The sequence below is a fragment of the Mustela lutreola genome, chromosome 16 (genome assembly GCF_030435805.1).
Source record: "Mustela lutreola isolate mMusLut2 chromosome 16, mMusLut2.pri, whole genome shotgun sequence".
Classification (NCBI taxonomy): domain Eukaryota; kingdom Metazoa; phylum Chordata; class Mammalia; order Carnivora; family Mustelidae; genus Mustela; species Mustela lutreola.
Genome location: NC_081305.1, coordinates 58,461,672 through 58,475,162, shown reverse-complemented (window position 1 = coordinate 58,475,162; position 13,491 = coordinate 58,461,672). Strand labels below are relative to the sequence as shown.

The 13,491-nt window shown below is 55.3% G+C and overlaps 1 protein-coding gene across 1 annotated transcript; it reads right to left on the bottom strand.

Moving 5' to 3' along the window:
• Positions 1–1,974: 1,974 nt before the first annotated feature.
• Positions 1,975–11,228, bottom strand: CKM (creatine kinase, M-type). The gene is made up of 8 exons (XM_059152969.1): positions 11,076–11,228; positions 9,041–9,251; positions 7,942–8,096; positions 7,406–7,538; positions 4,503–4,674; positions 3,526–3,649; positions 2,999–3,188; positions 1,975–2,491 (listed from the first exon to the last, which is right to left on the bottom strand). Exons 2-8 carry the CDS (start codon positions 9,231–9,233, stop codon positions 2,313–2,315), a joined length of 1,146 nt encoding a protein of 381 aa, XP_059008952.1. The 5' UTR covers positions 9,234–9,251; positions 11,076–11,228; the 3' UTR covers positions 1,975–2,312.
• Between the last annotated feature and the right edge of the window lie 2,263 nt (positions 11,229–13,491).

The window sequence follows — 13,491 nt, the reverse complement described above, 5'->3', positions numbered from 1 at the left end:
AAAAATTCAGGGTTTCGGGCAGAACCATGTTACTGTCTTATGAGTGAGACCAGAATAGGGATCTGCTGAAAGGTGTCTCTACTGAGTCAGGTGGCGGGCACCAACCAACTCTGGAAATCTCAATCCCTAAGGACTTCTTGTGTGCCCAGCCCTGTGCCGGGGACATAGTGGTGGCCAGAACAGCCCCAGTCGTGCCCTCCAGGGGGCTCAGCTGGATTTAGCTGCATCAGTGATGATCCAAAGTGGGAAGGGCTGAGGGGGGCGGGGCAGAGGCTAGGGAAGTCCAAGCGTGCATGTCCCAGTCAGGGAGGGCTTCCTGGAGGAGGAACATCCCAGCTGCCCCTGGGAGAATATGAACAGCTAGCTAGACATGGCGGTTAGGGGGTTTATGTTCTAGGCAGACGGAACAGCTTGTACGAATCCTGGGAAGCAGGAGAGTGAGAGTACAGCAAATGGCATAAAATTCGCAGTGAGAAGAGTCTGGGAGAGATGAGGCTGAGATGCTGGCAGGGCCCTGAAGGTCGTGGAGAGGGGCCCAGGCTTTCTTCCAAGAACACTGGGGAGCCATGGCAAGCTTGTAAACAAGGGAGAGGCAAGGACAGGTTTATGCTGCGAAGGGAGGAAAGGAGACAGGTCAGGAGGGTAGGAAGGAGGTCGGAGAGGGACAGAGGTGGGAAGAGAAGGGGCACATTTAGGGCTTATGAGGCAAGATGGGCAGGACAGGCATGGTCGCTGATGGTCAGATTTGGCTCCAACAGTCCCACTGGAGCGCCTGTGGTCTGTGGGGCCTCGAGGGTGGGGTGGGGGGGTGGAGCTGGGGTTAGTGAAGCAATCTTCACTTGGGGCAGTGTTGTAAAGGACATCCTGACATCTGAGAGGTCTAGTCTTTCTCTCCTAGCCTTGCCGTTTCGGTACTCTCTCTGGGAACGCTTGGGGACATCCCCTGGCCTCAGTTTACCCTCTGTAAAACAGAGCACATCTCTTGATCTCTAAGGGCCCTTTACCTGGGTGATTTCAGGTTTGAAAAAGTGCCTCCTCCAGGTACCTGGGGCTCCGCCTTCCACTTACTCCAGCTCACATTTCTTTCTGAAACCTTGGTCTCTTTCTGAGGCCAGGAGGCTGCTCAGGCAGATGGGGGCCTCGAGGTATTGGGTCGAGTAGAGGTGATTGATGTGGCCAACACCCAATACGTGTTCAGATGCTTCCCGACTGCCATTACCTGCCCCTCCCACGGCCCCTCCCCACCTGCTTCCTAGGACCCAGCTTTTCAAGGCTCTCCAAAGGTGGATCCCTCAAGACTTCAAGGGAACGCTCTGAGCCAAGTCCCAGCCCTGGGGCCGGAGGTGCGGGGGTGGGGGGGAGCATGGGCAAAGACGTTAAGGTGGGAATCGAGGGTGTAAGGAGCAAGAGCGTAGAGAGGAATAATGGGGAAGGAACTGGAAAGATGCGCCTTCAGCCAGTGGTGCGCAAATGCACCTCTTGGAAAAGCGCAAACCATAGGGGCGCGTTCTAGGAGATGTGGGGAGCGATGTCGGGTTCAGGAGCAACGAAAAGGAAGTTTAAAGGACTGGTCGCCGCTGTCGAGGGATGAAGTGAGAACACACAGAAGGAGGCCCGCGACGGACAGAATGAGGTATATGTGATGAGATGCACGGTAGGTCTCACACTGGAGTCCCAGGGGACAAATTCAAGTCTCAGACGTTTGGTTTGGCTTACGTTTCTCCCCCATGGGCACCCTGTGTTTGAGATCTGAGTATGCGTGATGGGGAGCTCAGGTTGGGAAGGGGGCTGCACGACTCTGGGTCTCAGATTTCCTCATAGGACCGTATCGGAATGAATTAGACGGTTCACTAACTTTGCCTTATTTTAGAGATGGGATATAACGGGACTGGGGAAGGCAAGCCCCTTCGAGGTCGCGCAGCGGCGGACGGCAAACGTCCCACCTCCTGCTGCTCAGTAACTTTCGCACAGAAGTTAGGGCCACCATTGCTTTTATTTGTTGCTTTGGGTGTAGAAAAAGCAGGAACTCCAGATGTGTCGGCGAGCCCTCCGTTAGCCAGAGCTCCTGGTGGTGGGCGGAGCTCTGGGAAAAGGAGGGGAAGGTGTGAGGAGGTTCCTCATTGGCCAGATGGCTTCAGAAGCTGAAGCCCGTTCGTTGGAACTCCGGTTGGGAATGGAATTCCGAGATGGTTGGATAGAGCCCCCAGGTGGCCGAACCCCTCTAAGTGGAGCTGGTGGAGGGCGGACCCCCGACAGGCGGAGTCCTCCCTTTGGCTGGGGCTCCAGCAGTCGGCGGCGAGCGGACCCGACGCCTATTTCTGGGCGGGGATCATGTCATCGATGGACTGGCCCTTTTCCAGCTTCTTCTCCATCTCCACCATGAGCTTCACACCGTCCACCACCAGCTGCACCTGTTCGACTTCGGACGAGCCCAGCCGATCCGCGTTGGATATGTCGAACACTGAGCCCACAGCAGCTGTGTCCACACCGCCTGCAGGAGCAGAAGGCAGGGGCATAAGCAGGGAGCAGAGGTGCAGGAGTGGGGCCCAGGATGCGGCCCCCGTGCCAGCGGAGACGGCTGCACGTACTGGGCGCCTACTGTGTAACCGGTTACGTGCATTGAGTCTCCTAAATGTCCATTCGTGGGCTCACGTCTCCGGCTAATTTAGATACCTCTCCCCTCAACCATCCAACATGAAAATACAGCCCTGCGGCTAAGAGCGAGTTCCGGAGCCCGGCCGTCTGGGGTTGAACCCTGACCGTCCTCTCCTTTACACATGGGAAACCGAGGGCCCTAGGGGGCAGGGGACATCCACAATGTCATGACGTCCTATCGATTCCTATGAGATAAAGCGTGCTGACGCCCATTTACAGAGGAAGAAACTGAGGCCCACGGAGGGGTAGCCCTGGTCCCCCCAGAACCCGCATGGATGCCCCGCCTTCCCCTTCCGCACAGGGCCCGCCCCCGACGCCGCGGCAAGCGGAGGCAGAGCCGCACCTGTGCCGCGCTTCTGCAGGCGCAGACGGGTGAGGATCTCCTCGAACTTGGGGTGCTTGCTCAGGTGCGCCAGCTTGACATGCACGCCTCCACGCAGTCCGGTGCCCAAGTTGGACGGGCAGGTGAGCACGTAGCCCAAGTGCTCGTTCCACATGAAGGGGTGGCCGGCTTTCTTGAAGATCTCCTCAATCTGAGGTAAGGGGAGAGGACTGGGGTCAGCGCCAGCGGGCGCCCCAAATACACCGGCAACCGGGACGGGGTTGGGCGGAAGACAGGGTGAGGACGTGGGTGGGGGGTGGGGTTGGGAAATTGCCAGCGCTCAGCTTCTGAAGGGAAGGGCCGGACCACCCAGGTGGTGCAAGATGCGGAGGGGGCTGGGCTTGAGGACGCTTCGGAAGCGCGTTCTTAGGGGCGGGGCTTGCGCATAGGGTGGAGCCGGGTTGCCCCGGGGGGCGGAGCCCTGAGAGGCGGGCGGGGCGTTCCAGGTCGGGTTGTCCCAGGTCCGCCGCGAGGGCCAGGCTCCATACCTTCTGCAGCCCCACGCAGAAGCGGCGGAAAACCTCCTTCATGTTGCCCCCCTTCTCCATGGAAATGACTCGGAGGTGGTCCTCCTCGTTCACCCACACCAGGAAGCTCTTGTTGTCATTGTGCCTAGTGTGGGGCAAGAGGAGGCCAGGGCATCAGCTCCGCGTGGCCACCCCACTCCCGGCCTCTCGAAAACACCCCCACCGCTAGGGGGCAACGGGCCGGAGGAGTTTCGGGTGGTGGCACCCGTTCCTCAAAGTCGCAGAAGCTTTACCCCCATAGACCCGAACGTCATCGAATCTGAGGAATCGCCAATCTAATTAGGTTCAAAGGTTTTTAGGGTCTTAAGTCTGAACAGCATTAAATTACAGACGCTTAGAATCTCAGAATCTTTGAAGAACAGAAGCTGGGAGTCCGAATTGACAAATCTTGGAAATCCTACATCTGGTCTCAGGGACCAACCTTGCCTTCACCTTGTGACGTGTCAGAAATAGAGGCTTAGAGCCATAAAACATTTAGATCTGGAAATGTCTGAAACTACGGAATCACAGAACCTGGAATTAGTGGAATCTGAGAACCTAAAAATACTCAAAATCTTGGAACCTTAGAATCATTCCATCTGTATATCTTGGAACTCAGACTCTCCAAATCATCTGAGACCTAAGTTTTCAAAACCTTTGAAAATCTTTCGCTATCAGAATTGGGGATTCAAAGGTTCATAGAAAGTAACTATAAGCAGCCGTAAACGATAAAACTAATAGCCAATGTTGGGCACTTACTATATCCTAGACACTGTTTTCATTACTGCTCTCCATTTTACAGATGGGGAAACCAGGGCAGAGAAATGTTAAAATAATGTGCCCAAGGTCACACAGGGGTGGAAGGCAAGGTCACTTTTCTGGGGATGCCTGGAAACATCGTCATTTTTATGGTGTTAGCTTTGGCAGAGGAATGGGGAGGCTGGCAGAGGGGACCTCACCAGATGCCACGGGCGTCGGGCCAGTCCCGGGCCATGCCAGAGGCCAGCAGCAGTGGGGACACGGGCTTGTCGAACAGGAAGTGATCGTCAATGAGTTGCTGCTGCTCCTGCTCGGTCATGCTCTTCAGAGGGTAGTACTTCCCCTTGAACTCGCCTGTCAGGCTGTTGAGGGCTAAGGGGGGGCCACACAAGGGAGTGGTCAGCAGCCTGCCCACCACAGCCTGGGCACAGAGGCCGGGGGCTTGGTCCGGTGGATGTGCTAATGGCATCTGAACACTAGGGTGAAACCCAGATTTTGCATAGAATCTCCCCTTCCTTGACCTTCACATCCCATTCACCTGTGACCAACCGTGTGCTGAAGCCCCTCCAGTTGGCCAACAAGATGGACAGTCAACATGTTAGGAACTTGGGAAGCCATCCGTAAAAATTATTAAAAAATAGCATATTTAGGGGTGGCTGCATGGCTCAGTGGGTTAAGCCTCTGCCTTCGGCTCAGGTCATGATCCCAGAGTCCTGGGATTAAGCCCTGCCTCAGGCTCTCTGCTCTGCAGGAAACCTGCTTCCTCCTCTCTCTCTGCCTGCCTCTCTGCCTACTTGTGATCTCTGTCTGTCAAATAAATAAATAAAATCTAAAAAAAAAAATGTTATTATTAAAAAAATAGCATATGTAGTATTTGTTTATATTCATATATAGAATAAATGTATATATTTATATACACATTAGACACTTCAATACAGTGTATTATATAATGCTATATATCACATACTTTATACTATATTATATTGTTAAAAATAATTTATCTAGGAGCGCCTGGGTGGCTCAATTGGTTAAGTGACTGCGTTCAGCTGAGGTGGTGATCCTGGAGTCCTGGGATCGAGTCCCACATCAGACTCCCTGCTTCTCCCTCTGACCCTCCTCACTCTCATGCTCTCTCACTCTCCCTCCCTCTCCCAATCTCTCTCTCTAATAAAAAACTAAAATCTTAAAAAAAAAATTTGTCTAGGGGCACCTGGCTGCCTCAGTCGGTAGAACACACAACCCTTGATGTCAGGGTCATGAGTTTGAGCCCCATGTTGGGCATGAAGCCTACTTAAAAAATAATAATAATTTATGTAAACTTCCAGTTAAATAAACTATATTTTAAAACAAGTAATAGGCGGCATCTGAGTGGCTCAGTCAGTTAAGCATCTGACTCTTGATTTCAGCTCAGGTCGTGATCTCAGGGTTGTGAGATCAAGCCCTGCACTGGGCTCTGTGCTGGGTGTGGAGCCTGCTTAAGATTCTCTCTCTGGGGTGCCTGGGTAGCTCGGTGGGTTAAAGCTTCTGCCTTCGGCTCAGGAAATGATCCCAGAGTCCTGGGATTGAGCCCCAAGTTGGGCTCTCTGCTCGGCAGGGAGCCTGCTTCCTCCTCTCTCTCTCTCTTTCTGCCTACTTGTGATCTGTCAAAAAAAAAAAAAAATTCCCTCTCTCTGCCCCTCTCTCTCTCTCTAAAAATAAATAAATAAAGTTTTTTAAAAACCCACAGGTAGTAAATATTCAAAATAGCTACTTCCTAATTATTTTATTGCATCTTTATTATCTATGTTCTTGAAGATTTTTCGTCCCTATCTGATGATGGGGATCCCAAGTACCGAGGTGCATCGCTTCCCATCTCTCTATGACATCATGTTCATAGCTTAAAATTGGTCATGGTAGGAGAATTTACACCTTGGAAACTGGCAGTCGATGCAAATTGAGGCTGGTTTTTTGGTTTCCTTGGTTGGGGAGGGGGGTTGTTTGTTTTTGTCTTTGTTTTGCGAGCTGGGTGTTAAACATTTACTAGAAACAAGGGACTTGAAAGGCCTAATGATTCTACCGCTCAAACCTACCCATTCTTTCTCTACATCCCACTGTCTACCCTTCACCCCAGAGCCTGGACCACTGTGGTTGCCCCTTACAGTCTCTCTGCTCCTACCTCTGCCCACAGTCTGTTCCCCACTCAACAGCCAGAGGACTCCATGAAATTCTGTGGACTTACTCTTCTCACCATCCTCCCAAGGTTCCCATCTCTCTCAGAGTCAAAGCCAAAGCCCTCCAGACAGCCCACAAGGCTCTGCACAGCCTAGCCACCCATATCCCTCTGACACATCTCCTCCCCTGGTCCACTCAGCTCCAGCCACACTTTTCCACCTCAGGGCCTTTGCACTTGCCACTCCACCTGCCTGGAATTCTTCAGGTTCCTTCTTGTCAATCAGGTCTCAACCCTTTCTTTCTTTCTTTCTTTTTTTAAAATTTAATTTATTTAATTGAGAGAATGAGAGAGAGAGCGAGCACGAGAGAAAGGCAGGTCCGACGGAGAAGCAGATTCCCTGCTGAGCAGGGAGCCCTATGCGGGACTCAATCTTGGGACTCCAGGATCACGACCTGAGCCAAAGGCAGTCGCTTAACCAACGGAGCCGCCCAGGCATCGCTCAACCTTTCATTTCTAGGAGAGCTCCTCCCAGTCATACCGAGATGCACCTTTGTATTTTGGCTACATGGCATGTTGGAATTCATCATTCTTTTGTTGGTTTCTTGGTTTCCTCTTATCTCCCCACCAGGCTGACAGCTCTGTGAGAGCGTGATCTTGTCCATCTTATTCATCACGGGAGCCCTAGCTCCCTACGCAGGACCATAACAACCGCAAATGTTTGCTGGCTGGCTGGCTGGCTGGCTGGCTGGACGGATGGAGGTCAGGACCCCGATACCAGTGAGGGTCTGCGTGGTTGTGCGCTGGGTGCCTTGTCAGCGCCCCCTGGCTTCCACCAGGGGTAATGCTGCCGGCCGTCACTCACCCAGCACCCATGACTTACCAAGCTCTTTCCATGGAGGAGCGGAGCCAGAGTGGGGTGGTCCCAAGGGTGGGCGGGGTGGGGGTTCTCACCTTCCACGGAGAGTTTCTCCACAGCCCGGCGCTCGCCCCGGGAGCAGTGGGGAGGCAGGGTGTAGCCCTTGATGCTGCGGCCCGTGCGGACGCGGCTGCTGAGTACATAGTTGGGGTCCAGGTCGTCTCCACCCTGGAGGGCAGGAGGGTGGTCAGGGCTGGGCATGCTCCCAGTTCCAACTCTCTGCTACTTCCTTTGGCTCCTTCTTGTCCCCAGGCTTCTCCCACCGCCACCCTGGTTCTGCCTCTCCCCTCTCTGTCTCTCCTTCCATCCTTCTCCCAGCTCCTCGTCTGTCCCTCTTTTTCCCTCCATACATCTCTTTCCCCATCTTTGTCCCTGCTTCCTGTTTCTCTTCATCTCCTTCCCTGTCTCTCCTCCCATCCGACTCTCCTTGCTCTGTCCTCGGTCTCTCTGTCTTCTGTGCCTCGCTGTCCCTCTTTCCCTCCCCTCCGTCTCTGTCTCTCTGAATGCTCCTTCCCATGTGCGTCCTTCCCTCTCTCTCCCCTGTCCCTCCCCTGGCCTGGGGGCAGCTGACCTTGAGGTTCTCGTGGTTGAGGTCGGTCTTGTGCTTGTCAGTGGGTTTGTAACCCCCGTGCCGGTCTTGGATGATGGGGTCAAAGAGATCCTTGAACACCTGGTAGGATTCCTCGTCACCGGCCACACAGCCCACGGTCATGATGAAGGGGTGACCTGGGGGTTCAGGGTGAGGTCAGAGGTGCTTGTCCCCAGCAAGGATCAGAGGTGCTTGTCCCCAGCAAAGAAGGCCCGGGCTCCTGGGTCCAGTGTAGACTGTATGTGTGTGTGCACGTGTGTGTGTGTGTGTGTGTGTGTGTGTGTGTGTGTGTGTGTGTGTGTCTTGGCAGGTTCTCATTCAAGACCTCTGGGTCAGAACTACAGAGGATGAGGGTTGGTTGGACAGAGAGGGAAGGCTGGGAGAGATCAAGGGGTTATCTGGGCTGAGGGAAAGGTGCTGGAGGCAGAGCAAAGGAGAAAGTCTTAGGGGCCCAGTTATAAAGTACCAAAAATATTACCACTTCAGAGTCCCCAAATCACGGACTCTTCCTTCACTGAAAAACTTTCAGAAACATATTAGACTATCGGCTCCCACGGATAATAAGAGACTTGAAAGACCCTCGTATTCCCAGATGGGGAAACAGAAGCCCAGAGAGAGGGGGCATCGCTCCTCAATCACACAATGAGTTGGAGGCTAGAACCCCCCTCAGGGCTCTGGTGTCCTTGGAGAAAGAACCAGGGCACCAATGACACCCCCTGCCAGACCCTGAGCGCATGCTTTGTCCTCAGCCCTGCTCCAAGCCCTGTAGGTGCGCTGACTCTGTTTTCATGACGTGGGTGCCCATTTTTCAGATGTGGAAACTGAGGCCCTCAGGAGACGGAATGATTTTTTCACATCTTACTTGTGTGCATTTGTGAGGGGTTGGCCACGTGCCGGGGCCCGTCTCGAGCCCTTCATACATGTAGCCTTATTTGCTTCTCACAACAGCCCCTCGAGCATAGCCTCCATCTTCCAGACGGGAAAATGGAGGCCTGTGAAGGTGGGACCAAGGCGTGGCAGGCAGCCTCCGGAGCCCCCACCCCACCTGAGTCTCTATCCACACTCCAGCAAGGAGGCTCACCTGGGTTGTCCACACCAGTCTGGATGACATCGTCCAGGGTGAAGCCGGATGGAGTCTCCTTGTCCCGCAGCTTCTTGTAGAGCTCCGGGGTCAGCACCTTGGCCATGTGGTTGTTGTGCTTGCTGAGGTCGGGGTACTCCTCCTCAGGCTTGTAGTTCAGCTTAAACTTGTTGTGGGTGTTACCGAACGGCATGGTGGCGGCGTGGGGGGCCTGGTGGGCAAGGGCGGGTTGCAGGGGGGAAGGTTAACTTGCCTCCAGCAGAGGCCAACAAGGGAACAGAGCAAGGCTTTGGGGTCAGAGCCAGTCCTGACTCAGGTGCTGTGTGACTTGGAACAAGAAGGGTCTTGTCTCTGAGTCCCTGTGACTTGACGGGATGCATGGGGACTCTGGGTCAGATATCAGCTCGGCCACATACAATAAGCTGTGTGACCTTGGTGACTCAGCTTAACCTCTCTGTGCCTCAGATTACTCATGTGTACAGTGGGGGTCACAGGAGCCCTCATCTCAGGGGCTTAAAGGAGTTCCTGTACATTAAGCGCTTGGGAGAGTCCTGGCACACAATAAGCATTATTTTGCTTAGCTATTATTATGATTATCATCGCTATTATTTTAAAGGTCTGTGTGAGGAGCTGGGGGGAAGGTGGAGGTGTGGCTGAGAATGAGTGTGTGAGCAGAGAAGGGACATTCTCTCCATGAAGCTTCTGCTTAGTTAGGGGATGAGGAGCAGGGCAGAAGGGAAGGCTGGGTAGCCAGACCCTCTCTTTACTGACAACTCTGGCAGGTCTTAGTTGAGAAGGAAAGCCCAGTCTCCGGGGTCATCAGAGCTGGGTTCGAATCTTGCCTGTGCCAAATCCCCTGCTGTGGGACCTCAAGCCAGGTGCTCAGCCTCTCTGAGCCTCCTTTGCCTAGAAACTGAGCTTGGGCCCGGGGGTTGCCAAGAAGAGTCTTCTGGTACAGGGACGTGGCAGGCTGAGCACACGTCCTCACATGGAGCTGGGTCTTGCTTCCTCGAGGGATGGTTGCCGTGACGGTTATTATTAGTTTAATCCATAAGACCCAGGAAGGAGGAGGAGGGATGCTTCAGTGGTGGTGGTGGTGGTGGGAGTGGGAGGTCGCTGGCAGCTCCAGGGACAGGAATCAGGTAGAATGGTAGAAAGGAAATGGGGGTGGTGGTGCAGGGTGAGCTGAAGCCTGAGGCATCAGGCCTGGGCAGATGGAATTCACCAGAAGAAACCTCATTGGAGCTACTCTCCAGGGCTGGGGATTATTTATAGAGTCTGGCCTCTCCTTCTCCCCTCCCCAGCTGCTGCCCCCCCTACACCCTCCTCACATTCCTGGGGCTCCATTTGCACCAAGTCAGCAGCCTGGAGACAGGTGGGCTGCAGTGGCCGGGAGGACACGCATCAAGGCCTCTGGGCTCAAGGACTTCCAGCCCAGAAACCCCCCTTTGGGGTGTCCCACCCCCAGCCTGCAAGAGGTGCATTCACAGAGGGTGCTGAGGCAAGCTGGGGGAGTCCCAGAGCCACACACAACCCCCCAGATCACACCATAAATAGAGTCACACACCCGATTCCAAGCCCGGGGACACACCCAGGATACAGGCAGCCATGCAGGTGCCACAGAAAGTCAGATGCAAGGTCACAACGTCGTGTGGGAACAACTGGGGACACACAGAATTGCAAATGCAGTGACCCTGCAGACAGATGACAGACCCCTCCCACTGGGCTTCCAGCACCCAGCGCAGCGCTGGGGACAAGCCATCACAAACACAGGCCCAGCCTGAAGCCCCACGCAGGGGTGACAGCTGGCAGCTGCTGAGACTCCTTTTGTCTCCAAGATCCCTCCCCATGACCTCGTGCCACAGACCAGGGGTCTCACAGGTGGAGGGGCCCCCCACATGCACGGTCTACCTTCCCACCCACTGACCCGCCTGCATGGAGGAGGATACGGGGCAGACTCCCAGGACCCGACCAGCTGCTGGCCCCATGGGGGCCCCAGTCTGTACCCCGCCCTGACTCCCACCCCGGGTGGTACCTGGCTGGGCTGTGCGGAAAGGGGCTGTCTGTATCCCGGAGGCGAGACTGACCCAAAGGAAGGGCCCGCAGCCCCGGCCTTATATAGGGGGGCCGGGCTGTGCTACTGGCTGGGAGGGGCTGCCCCCAGGGAAGGGAACCAGAGGGCAGCTGAGCCTTTCACCTCCCTGCCTGGGAACTGTGCCCACCCTGAACCCAGGCATACCTCGCGCCCAGCCCCATGGCCTTGTATGGGCTGCTGCAGGGGCTGAGCCCAGCCCCCTTTCCCCCATCAACTTGATTCCCCCACCAAGTGCTGAGTCGGGCTGGCAGGGACTGCTGGCCCCCTGCCCAGGACACAAGACCCTGGTAGGGGACGTCCCAGGCACGTAGAAACCACTCCACTAGGCCACCAGACCCTCCTGGGCTGGCCAGGCCTCTCCTCAGCCCCCAGTGGCCTTGACCTGGATAAACAGCAGGTCCTGAGCCCCGGCCCTGGGGAAACCTTGCAATAGTCCCACTACTGGGGAGCACTTGGCCAAAGCCCAGGACTGAACGCTGAAGAGCCTGACCCTAGAAGCCCGTGTTTGGACGCACTTTCCTCCTCGGGAGCGAGTGGGAGGGAAACGGAGGGTTGCCAGAGCTGGGAGATTCAAGCTCAAGGCCAGGGCTGGAGGTGGTGGTCGCCCTCCCCACTCCAGTCGGGCGGCAGGCTGAGGCGGAGAGACTTCCCGGGGGTTTGGGGGGGGGGGGCAGGGAGGGACTCATTCTGGAAGAGCGCTTATTTTCAGAGGGCGCTTCGCTGTCGCCTTTGCGAAGACCTAGACCCGAGGTGCTGGGGCTGGTGGGGGGCAGGCAGGGACAGGTGTTGCGGGGGTGGGGTCGCCACGTGTCCGGGTTAATTATAACCAGGCGTGTCGGGTGTCCCTGGCCTCGCCTCCTTACAAGGGCAGCCGCCGTCCAGGGAGGCCTCCCCCGCCCGCAGCGGAAGGGGGCTGGGCGGCGGCTCGGGTCAGAGCAGAGCACCGGCAGGACTCCCGACTCGCGCACCTCCAGATCCGGGCGGAGCAGGAGCTCTCGACGGGGACGTGGACCTCAGGGGCTGAAGAGGGCATTCCGTGCACGCGGGGACGGGGACGGCTAGAGGAAGCCGTATCCTCTGCCTGGGGGGCGCCGAGATTGCAGGGCAAGCCAGGAGAGTCCATGGGGCAGGAGGAGTCCAGGGAGCGCCCAGGATTACAATCGAGAAGAGACCAGCCTTTTCCCTCTGAGGTTCCTCCCTCCTTTCGGGTCTCCCCCATTTCCGCATTTCTTCCCAGGCAGTTGGGGTCTGATCTAGGGAAAGGGGGCCCTTCCTGCCTTTCCCCAGATTCCTGGGAGGAAGTGCTTAGAAAGGGTGATCAGGGGAGATCTCTCCACCCACTGTTCCTTCCCACCAAGATCAGAGTGGCAAAGTTCTCCTTCGTGGCTAGGGAAAAGGAGGCTCTAGTTCTAAAAGGAACTAAATAGAATAGAGAGGCATGTATCATTTCAACAATTCTTTATTTTTTAAAAAAAGATTTTATTTATGTGAGAGAGCATGCTCAAGAGTACAAGCGGGGGGAGGGGGGGAGGAGAGGGAGAAGCAGGTTCCCTGCTGGGCAGGGAGCCTGACTCAAGGCTGCTGCGTTCCAAGACCCTGGGATAGTGACCCGAGCCAAAGGCAGAGGCATAACCAACTGAACCACCCAGGCACCCCAGCAACTCTTTATTAAGCACTTATGGGGGACACAGCAGAAAACAAGACAGTTGGTCCCATGGAGATGACACTGGAGTGAGTAAAAACACATAAATATGTGCTGTCATGGTGGGGTTATTAGGGCTTTGGTAGAAAATCAAAGAGAGTAAGGGGTCCCCCTAACCAGGCCTCTCAGGAGAGTGAAATCTGAGCGGAGACCCAAGGGAGAGGTAAGAGCCAGCCATGTGAGGATCTGGAAGGGAAACAGCAGGTGCAAAGGCCCTGAGGTGGGAGTGGCTTGGCAAACCTGAGCAACAGGGAAAAAGCTGGAAAGCTGGATCAGATGGGGGAGAGCAGAGAGTGGGAGGAAGAAGATGAGGGATAGGAAGTGACCTGTAAGACCATGAAGGAGATTCCATCCCACTGCAAATGAATGGGAGCCCCTAAGGGCTGTGAACAGGGGAGACAGGATCCAGCTCAGCCCACCCCTCTGGAGCCCACATAGCCACTCATGGGGACATTTGACATTCCTTTTGGCCATAGAGTATAGGAAGCACTTCCTGTGTTTGGGGAGTTTCCCACCCTATGACAGTCTCCTTTAGAGAAGCCAAAAAGGACAGGAACTCAGTTTCCCAGAATCCCTTATAGCAATATTCCAGTCATGTTGACCTGGGCTGAGGGGCCCAAACACTCCAGCAGAACCTTGGGTCATGAGCTCTAC